The following is a 9,665-nucleotide window of genomic DNA, read 5'->3' on the forward strand; positions in this document are numbered from 1 at the left end:
TGATATAGCTTAGGTCTCTTTGGGTCATGTATGAGTCACTACCTGGCACTAGAAATACTGGTGCCAATTGTTAGTGTTGCTGTAGTCTAATGCACAATAAAGTGCTATTGTGTTGGACGGGTCTCAGCAGTCATCATCATCATATAGCCTTACTGGTGTGTACACAAAGTAGGCCTATGCTTGGCTTGTGTCATTTACTTTAACACACAGTGGTAAATACACAGGCAAATGTTATCTTATTATCCCAGGGCAGGTGATTTACAGAAAGTAAGCTGTAGGCAAAAACCTAAACTTGATTTCTAGAAACAGTAATACTGTATACAGTAATGGCACATGGTTTCATTCAGTTGGTCACCTAACAAGATTCAAGACCTCATACATCTTCAGGAATGAAATGTTTTAAAGCATATAGAAGGATGGTCATTTTTATTTTCCAATGACAAGTACAGTGTTACATGACAGACATAGGTATGCAAAATGGAAAAAGATCTATTTTCTGATGCACAGTGCAGCTTTTCAAAGAAAATTACAAAAACAAAAAAACATTAAATATAAAATAACAAAGAGCACAACTGAGAAATGGAAACATAGATGTGACAGATATTAGTGCATTTATTTGCAGAGCTCAGACATAACCTTTCACCTGTGTGGCAGGTGTTCTGCGGGGACTGCTATCTCCACTGCTAAAGGTGGGGGAGCCAGGGATGCCCGGGGGGCTGGATCCAGCATAAAGCAGAGAGCCCCCAATGAGGAGCAGAGCCGATGCTCCCCAGCCGATGTACAGACCAGGACCAAGCTCACGCTTGTGTGGAGCTGCCACATGTGGGTCATAGAAATCCCTGATGATGGAGTGAGCAGTCCAGCACACAGGTACAAGGTACAGAAACCCTGCAATAGCAAAGAGAGCACCAGAAATACGAGCAATACGTGCTTTCACACTGTTAATACCAATGCACTTAGTGCACTTAACCCCCAGGACTCCCATAGCCAGAGCCAGACCACACATCAGGAGGGAGAGGACGGTGAGTCCCCGGGCCGCCTGCATGTCACTGGGCAGTGCTAACATACTATCATACACTTTACACTGGATCTGCCCTGTGCTCTGCACTATACAATTCATCCAAAGACCTTCCCAGATAATCTGAGCCGTCACTATGTTGTTCCCGATGAAGGCAGTGACTCTCCAAAGAGGGATGACACACACGATTAACCCTCCCACCCAGCCCACAATGGACAGGACCAGGCCCAGCAGCTGCATGCCTGTGGTTGCCATGGCAAAGCTCTGGTTAAAAACAGTTGGATTTGTCTTATTTTAAATGTGTCTTTTTAGCCTCACAAAGAAATGTGAGTTTGTAAAGATGATGATATCACAGTCTCTGAGTGATGAAGGTGGTGCTTTTTTCTTGGATTTGTCCAGGACAGGTATCCTGAAATTTAAAGAAAGAAAAATGTTACCTCACATTAAAAGCTGAAGAACATGGAAGGAACATACTGTATTGTATGTTAAATGTTTGAAATCATGCTGTAGGCCTATGTTTAGTGGATTCCAGTGTGAAAGGCAGAGAATAGCTGTCTTTCACACATCTGTGGGTGTGTGGATTATCTCAGAAAAACATGAGGAGACTGAACACAAGCAGCTTTCATGAAGGCTTGAGGAGTGGGCAAGCAGGACCAGTGTCCTCATCGCTCCCAATATCCACCTTTTTATATCCTTTTATCTCTGAACTAAAACCTCAACAGATAATCATGGTAGCAGGTGGCAGAAGATATAATGTTTGGAAGTGTCCATTTTCTTTGGATCTAAATTACTTATTACAACTCTAACATTTCCTTTATTTCCACTTCTACATAGTGCTTTACTCAGAAGAACAGTAATTTTATACATTTTCTCCTGATGTCACAATATACTTATATTTGTTTGGTATTGATGAGATGTTTAGTTACCTTGTATCAGTTCCTCTGATTCTCCGTTGTCAATGAGGCCGTTGTCCTGAGACTGCTGCTTCAGCTCCTTATGTTGTCCCTGTCCAGTTTGACGTCTTGAGATATTACTGATTTAAGGATTGCCCTGAGAATTCAGTTTACTCCAGAGGTGAAGTTTGTCAAGCAAAGCAGGCTTCAGCTGAACTGTGCAGTGGATCTATGGAGAGTCTCACTCCATGGACACCCAGGACCGGACTGGAGATGGGCCCGTCCTGCCAAATGCCACTGAGAGTCTGTGTGGTGGTGGTGGGCAGAAGCATGCGCTCGGTGCCAGTGTGTGAATACGTGAATGTGTCCGAGTGTGTCTCCCAGTGCCTGGTGTTTCAGTACAATAGGCTGCTGTTTGGTATCGCCCCCCCACCATGCTCCTCGTCAACCCCTGTCCCAGCCAACAACATCCATCCAACTCACAACACATTTACTTCTTTTCTCCACTTGTTTTCACTTGTTCGATTTTGAGAGCCTTCTCTTTTCTTATTCTCACTTCTTTCTTTGTCAGCCCGTTTATGGGTTTCATTGAAGTTTTCTAATGTAGCCCTTTGTACAGCCCTCTTTGGTGCCTTTGGGCTTGAGTTATGTTATGTCATAGTTTTTCACATGTAATATTCAGGTTAATAAATAGAGAAAATTAAACACATCAGTTTTATACTTTTCCATTGTTTTTTTCTTATATATTAGATACTGCAAAAGCTAGAAGAAAGGATGAGGGGAACAGCATTTTTGCCCCCATGCAGGCGCCCTGGACTGAAAAAAGGATGTAGTCGGTCTGTGAACTTGTCATTGAAGGTGTAAATGTGGGCTCCAGATTCAGCGCAGTAGAAGGACACCTGACCCTCTGAGTAGTCCAGGAACACCCCCACCCTTTTGGGCCTATAATCCAGGGCCAGGTGGGTGACTGGGGAGCTGTTGGCAAGATACTGACCACTGGCTTTAAGGCTCAAAGTCCAGAAGCCATTGGAAGGGCAGACTGTGAACTTGCCCTTTCTGTTTATGGATTGTCTCACAACTCCTAGGTTCCACTCAATCTTCTCACCGACCTCCACCTCCCAGTAGTACCTTCCATTGCCAAAGCTCTCCTTGGCCAGTATGTTAGCCACGCGGTCGAAGCGTTTGGGGTTTTCTGACACCTCCTGAAGCTTGTCTGTGTGTCTGACCTGCTTCCTGTCCTCAGACACAGAGAGTGCTGGGTGCGCTGTTTTGGCGCTGAGATAGATGTCCACTACAAAATGAGATATAATTAGAATATGGTTTAATTGCTGCAGTAATAAAATTTTACAATTTAGTTTACCTGTATATTTCTCAATCCTTTTTAACTCTAGTAACAAAGAAGAAATGCAATACAAAGTTAATAGTAATTATTATTACAGTACATGTTATTGCAATTTTTCACTTACCAGATTTAGACAGCCTATTGACTTCTGCCTTTATTTTTTCCACCATTTCCCACAAAGCTCGTCTGGTCACCCCAATACAAGGATCAGGTTCCACAGTCACCCGGGACCAGTCCTTCATTTCTGGTGGACATGGGGGCTGTATAGAAAAAAATGTAATAAATATGCATTATGTATTTTTTCTTGTGGAGGGCTCTCCACCTCCTTGATTCCATAGAGATGAGGTTACTTTGCTTAGAATGATTTACAGCATGGCATTACCTATCTATCTCTTATCTATGAAGACATACAGGTGACACTACCATGCCAAACACAGTGAGAATGCATATTTCTCAAGGTAGAGGGAAACTGAATAAATGCAAGATAAGTTTAAAGCCATATTGTGGAAGATTCAAGGTGAAACACCCTTAGAGACAGGCAGTGGACTCCCATTAGAAAAGTTTAATATTGTCTTAGAGGTATAATTAACAGGGCTTACCACTGAACCTTGCTCTGTCTCATCACTTGGCTCCTCATTGGCAAAAGTTGTTGGCTCAGTTTCAGAGATGTCTTTGGTCAGCTCCTGAATCTCCTGTTCTAGTTCCTTTATGAGTTTGGCCACTCTCTTCTCCTCCTCCCGTTGCCGCTCCTCAATGGCTGTGACCACGGCTTTGTGGCTCTTCTCCATGGCACTCACCAGGGCTGAGAAGGTCTTCTGGCTCTCACGGACTTCTCTGAGGTATGAATTCTGAATTTTGCAGGTGAAGAGATAAGACATTATTTCACTTTAAAAGAGGGCTATAAAAAATCTTTGTATTATAAATGTAATCTGTAATTAAAGGTGCACTATGTAACTTTTCTGGTGGAGAAATCTGTCATCTGACTGTTTGCATAGAAATGTAATTACTTTGACAGAAATGTTCCACAATATAGCATTAAGCATATCTTGCAGTTATTTAATCTCAGGTCGGCAAAAAATGTCTCTAGACTAGATAGTGTTATACTGCGTTACATTGTAAGGAGACAGGCAGGGGGCAAATTCACCTTCAGAAAGTGCACCTTTAAGTGTCCTAATCAAACTCTTACCAAACTGTTAAAAAGAATTCTGCAGACAAACCAACAAGAATGAATGTTTAATAGTTTAAAAGTTTTTGTTAAACTTGTGGAAATTGTATTCTCCCTGAAATTAAACGTATTTATACAAAACTGTGTGTTATATATTATTTGCAGTACTTCTCACCTTTTGTTGCTCCAGACAGTTCTTCAACCTTTCTATCTTCTGCAGCCTTTCTTGAACCATTTGCTCCACGTCAAACACCTGTAAAATTACACCATATTTATGACAACCATAAACTTATGTCATGGTCAAATTAACCCTTAACATGCCAACATACCACTGTGTTTTCCTCAGGTTCTTTTGGAGGCCTGATCTTACTGTATTTTTCCGACACATCTGCTAAAACGTGGTTGATGCTGAGATTGGGGCGCTCTGTGAACAGTCGCTTACAGTGGGGGCAGTATCGAGACATATGTTTGGACCAGAAGTGACTCAGGCAGGACAGGCAGAAACTGTGTCCACATGGTATGGTCACTGGGTTGGTAAAGATTTTTCGGCACAAAGTACACAAAAAGTGCCTCTCAGACAGGAGACTGATGGGGGAGGCCATTATCTGCAAAGGCAAAAGCATCAGGTGTTATCAAATCAGAAACACACAGTTGCACTTTGGTTAGAAAGCATAAGGTGACTAAGCATGAACAAAAAGGAACATTTTGTTTGCTTTAGATATTTAAAATCTGTGACTAATGGTGTTTCCCACAGAGTTACTCGAGACTATGGTGGTCCAAGCAGTCCTTATTTGAATTATTTTATTGAATTCAATTTTGGAGTAGATATGTTAGTTACTGTACCCCCACGACCCAGCCCCGGATAAGTGGAAGAAAATGGATGGATGTTAGTTACTTGTATGTATTTATGAGAATACAACAAGCAAAAAGTCTGAAACTAGACTATTTGAACTGCAGTTCATCCATTTATGAAGAAAATGTTTTGTTCAAGGTCATCTTTGTGCCAATTCAAAGCTGAGTGCTGTAATAATGTAGCTGACTTCACATTTATGCCTGATTAAGTGCACACATTCATAGCATTAGAAAATGTAGCAGAGGACAAAACAATGTTATGTGGCTGCATTTTAGCTGTGAAATGTTACCATGTTACACCAAAACAAAACTATACATATTCTACTGAAATGTAAAATAACAGAGAGCTATTCATGCTGTTTTCAATGCTTAAATGCTTATTGTACACAGAGTCTAATACCAAAGATGCCTTTATAGCAGCCAAACAGCATTCACTCAATGCAAACAACACGTCATGTTCTTTCATTCACATTCCACCTGTTATTACATAAGACTTCACAAAAGGCCAGATATATCATTGCCAACCTAAGTTTGATTCAACTGTCTTGTATTGGTCTATGAAAGTTTGTCTCTATTATCGGTACAAAATCCAGGCTTTAACAATGAGCTATGAGAATACAATGATGTAACTACAAAAGTAAGTGAAAGATTGTGGTGAAAATATGTGGTCAGACTGGTAGAAGCTAATGATTTGATCTAATATAGCGAAGGCAAAAGTGTAGCAAATCTTAGGAGATATTCTAGCATTAAGTAAAGTACACTTTAAAAAATATACTTTCTGTTTGGCACAGGTAGATAAATCACAGGTGATCTTAAAATCATTAGTAGAAACAACACTTGCTATGTAATGTTATATATTATTATATGTAAACTGTTCTTACCCTGGTTATTCTCCTTCACAAATCCAACTGGCTGGCTTGACTTCTTTTACAGACTTATAGAGAACAAAAAATGCATTGGTTAACAGGTAACAGGTGCACCAAGCTTTGCGTGTGTTGTCTAGTAAAGAGGGCAGTGCTTTTGTCAATGGCATTTTTACACCAGGCTCCACCTCTTTCTGTGTTATCTGAGCTACAGGTTAACTAGCCAGGAGCGAAAATCCAGGAAATGGTTAAGGCCTAAAACATGTAGAAGAAAAGGGGTAACCAAACCAGTGCAAAACATCCTATTTTGGCATTCTTCATTGGGGGATTTTCTGTTTAACATAAAAAGGCAAAATGTTAACCGTGAGTTTTTTGTGGTTCTTTTTGAGATAGCTCTCATTACAAATAGATATAAAATTAATGCAACACAATTTATAATATTTGATACTGATACTATATTTTAGAAACAACATAGGTAGTGGTGGTTAACTGGGGATTTTAGCTACAACCTATATTGTAAAAGAACACATTTGTGCATTAACCGCTGTCAGGAAGGTCTCAAAAATCCACAAATAAATGCAGGGGTAGTCACAAATATGTATGGTGGTTTGTAAATGCAGGTTCATCGGCTTACAAATAAATGTAACTGCACTAACATTTCTGAATCATGTAACATTTTCTTTTGAGCTGAGAAATGCTTTTGTGAATGTTGTTTATTTCTTAAGTCATGAATTATATTTGGAAATGTTGTTATATTTGTTTCTGGATCAAGAAATTATTTGAAAATATTTGTGAATGGAATTATATTTATTTGATAATAAAGACACTAAACTATTGTCATAGTCTCAGGACATAAACATTGTTGGTAGAGCAGTCAAATCCACGGATCCACAAGTTGGTGGTTCGGTCCCGGTTGCCACAAATGAATACAGAGCAAGACACCTAAGATGTCTTGCCCCTAATGTTTGCGTGCACTAGTGTGTGAAGATAAATGTGTGTGTGTAGAGGTGAGTGGTTTCTTGATGTAAAAACATAAAATGTGACCATTTACCATTTCATAAGTTTATAGTGCTATTTATTCAGTCCAGTTATTAAGAAGTTCAGTTGCGTGGAGCAGCAAAGAAACGATTGATGAAAATAGAGTTGAAATTCAGTCTTGCAGTTGGTGCCACTCTGTTCTCTATGTGTTTTATTGCTATCTGAGCTGTCCCACCAGCCGAGCCCCCCACTGCTCCGCCTATCACCCCATATAACACCATACCCCACGGACCCTCTATGGACCCCACCAGGGCACCCATGATAGCTCCTACAACCAGGCCAGTCCCCAGCCCTCGAGCCAAGGATTTCCTGAGCCAGTCATTGTCCATTTCTGCTCTAGCTCTGATCTCTGCACTAACGCTGGTTGTGTAGGCATCTCTTTTGTGATACAAGTCTTCTGCGACATACTGTTTCCCCATCTCAGCCCAAACCCTCTCCATCTCGGCTGTTCTCTTTTTTTTCAATCTTTTCTCCTCTTTCTTCACACTCCTCCGCCTTCTGGAAACCGCTGCTTGAGAAATACGCGCCCCCCAAAGAAGCCACCATCCACTCAATTTTCTGAAGTAGTTCCCTATCACGGCTACGGTCTTGCCAGTTCTTGTTAAAAATGTGAAAACGACCGTCATATTTCTCCACAAGTTCTCTCAAGTACCAATTGGCTTTCTTCACTCTTTCCTCCATTACAGCGCCCTCTAGTGGTCCATCATGTGCAAGCAGGACCATGCAGTGCTTCAGACAGTTCCTTCCGAAGCGCTTTTTGAGTAACTTGGCAGTTTTCATGTCATTGGGAGATATTTTGTCCATGTCAAAAGCAACCAGAAAGGCATGTGGACCAGGTATGCACAGGCACTTGGATCTTCTCAGCTCATTCTCTCTTTTAACTGCTGTTATGTCTTTATCATAGATGTTGGGCCCGTTGACCACAGCTACACGCCTCCCAGCCAGTTCCCCATTCTTCTTACTGGAGCAGGATATGCTGTTAACATCTGTAGGGAACTCCTCGCGTCCTAATATGGCATTGGTCAGCTGGAACTGGGAAGGACCACTGCTGCCGACTACCATCAACCTCAGTTCAACAGCAGAGCCTAAAAACAAATGTTAGAGTTAGATGTTACAATATGCAACAGGTCAGGGTAAAATGAGGCAAGCAAGAAAAACTTACCCAACCCAAAACTTGCCCAACAACAAATGTATATTGCGATTGTATTTCTTTATGCAATGTTCACAAATTCAAGACCAGCTATGCACTTAATGATGGTTAATCTGCTATTAAGTATTAGAATAAATGCATGGCAAATAATCGACAAACTTTGCTTAGTTACTTACTTAAGAATAGGAAAAAAAAATGTATTTAAATATTAAGTGCCTAAAACAAACGAGGCTATTTCTTAGTTCCAACTGAAAAAACAATCTCCTACCTTTCTTTCTCTTATCCATTTCAGTGTTGCAAACCCTTCCAAGTTCTAACCAAACTGGGATTTGATATGTTCGTAACTCATGGGTTTCAGATCCACCAATACATTCATTGTTGATAACATTGTGTAACAGTTTTAATATTGAGTGGAAAATGACTCCAGGCTAAGCACTCATTGATGTTTCTCAGTCTAGATTTAAAAATCTAAACAAAGAACTAGACATTTATGTTAAGTATTATGAAGATTTAATTTAAACTTCACAACATATTAGAAAATGTAGGTAGTTCACCTTTAATTTGGGATAACAGTATTTGATCATTTGTGCAACTGAAGTGCTTAATTAGTACTTAATTGTGCAGGTCCCACAGAGTATGAGCAACTGCAATCAGCTCATAATGAGGTCTAATAAGGGGTAAACATGCTGATTTCCACTCAGAAAATTAGTCCTAATAATAACAACCCTGTTACAGAAACATGAATAATTAGAAACATCTGTAATCCAAAGGCAACATAGCAAGGTCGTTTCCTTGTCACAAAGCCAAATTGTTTAATCATAGTACAGTATAATCAATAGCTCATTAAATTACTTGGGTTATGTCCAAATTCAACTCAAAACTTTTCTGTAGACCTTTATAAAGCTGCACTATGTAATTTTTCTAGTGCAGGGTCTGCCACTTGCTTGTCTCACACTAAATATCTATTCTACAGCAGACAGAGTCACCATTCCACAGACCTGACCTGTAACGTGGCCTGGTGGTATCACTTGCTTTCATGAAGAGAGAAATAAAATTATAGGTAACACAAACACTGTTACGCACACGATTACACACTATTGCTCAAACATTAAATCAAAGAAAATACTATTGGTTATAGTACAAAAACGCTGAATAAACAAGCAGGCTTACTTACCCCAGATGAAACAAAAAAGTGAAAACAGTAAAAAAAAAAAAGAAGAAAAAAAAAAAAAAGTGGTATGTTTTGCTACTAAGAATAAAAATGCACTGTTTCTGGCGCCTCCGTGTGATCGTATTTTGTATAACAGAAGCAGGAAGTTCTGTGTTTTCAGCTCGACGTCACAT

The 9,665-nt window shown here is 40.1% G+C and overlaps 3 protein-coding genes across 3 annotated transcripts; all 3 read right to left on the bottom strand.

Moving 5' to 3' along the window:
• Positions 1-420: 420 nt before the first annotated feature.
• Positions 421-1,380, bottom strand: cldnk (claudin k). The gene has a single exon (XM_020931937.2). It carries the CDS (start codon positions 1,271-1,273, stop codon positions 626-628), a length of 648 nt encoding a protein of 215 aa, XP_020787596.1. The 5' UTR covers positions 1,274-1,380; the 3' UTR covers positions 421-625.
• A 1,277-nt stretch (positions 1,381-2,657) lies between these two features.
• Positions 2,658-6,265, bottom strand: btr02 (bloodthirsty-related gene family, member 2). The gene is made up of 7 exons (XM_055152362.1): positions 6,152-6,265; positions 4,748-5,023; positions 4,594-4,671; positions 3,853-4,101; positions 3,378-3,513; positions 3,272-3,298; positions 2,658-3,202 (listed from the first exon to the last, which is right to left on the bottom strand). Exons 2-7 carry the CDS (start codon positions 5,018-5,020, stop codon positions 2,658-2,660), a joined length of 1,308 nt encoding a protein of 435 aa, XP_055008337.1. The 5' UTR covers positions 5,021-5,023; positions 6,152-6,265.
• LOC110168602 (GTPase IMAP family member 7) lies at positions 6,177-9,517 on the bottom strand (the record flags this gene model as incomplete). The annotated part of the gene is given in 4 exon segments (XM_055152365.1): positions 6,177-6,204; positions 7,185-7,657; positions 7,659-8,256; positions 9,496-9,517. Coding segments are annotated over 3 exon segments (1,044 nt in total), but the record flags the coding sequence as incomplete, so codon positions are not given.
• Between the last annotated feature and the right edge of the window lie 148 nt (positions 9,518-9,665).

This window comes from Boleophthalmus pectinirostris, unplaced genomic scaffold, assembly GCF_026225935.1.
Source record: "Boleophthalmus pectinirostris isolate CB_2022bp ecotype Guang Dong unplaced genomic scaffold, ASM2622593v1 HiC_scaffold_17, whole genome shotgun sequence".
Classification (NCBI taxonomy): Eukaryota; Metazoa; Chordata; class Actinopteri; order Gobiiformes; family Gobiidae; genus Boleophthalmus; species Boleophthalmus pectinirostris.

What these genes read in the sequence shown, in the direction of transcription:
- cldnk (XM_020931937.2), bottom strand. Translation starts at nt 1,273, where the DNA reads ATGGCAACCACAGGCATGCAGCTGCTGGGCCTGGTCCTGTCCATTGTG.
- btr02 (XM_055152362.1), bottom strand. Translation starts at nt 5,020, where the DNA reads ATGGCCTCCCCCATCAGTCTCCTGTCTGAGAGGCACTTTTTGTGTACT. An exon ending in AACCTGAGGAAAACACAGTG is followed by an intron (nt 4,672 to 4,747) that starts GTATGTTGGCAT and finishes GTAATTTTACAG; the next exon opens with GTGTTTGACGTGGAGCAAAT. An exon ending in AGACAGAGCAAGGTTCAGTG is followed by an intron (nt 3,514 to 3,852) that starts GTAAGCCCTGTT and finishes TTTTCTATACAG; the next exon opens with CCCCCATGTCCACCAGAAAT.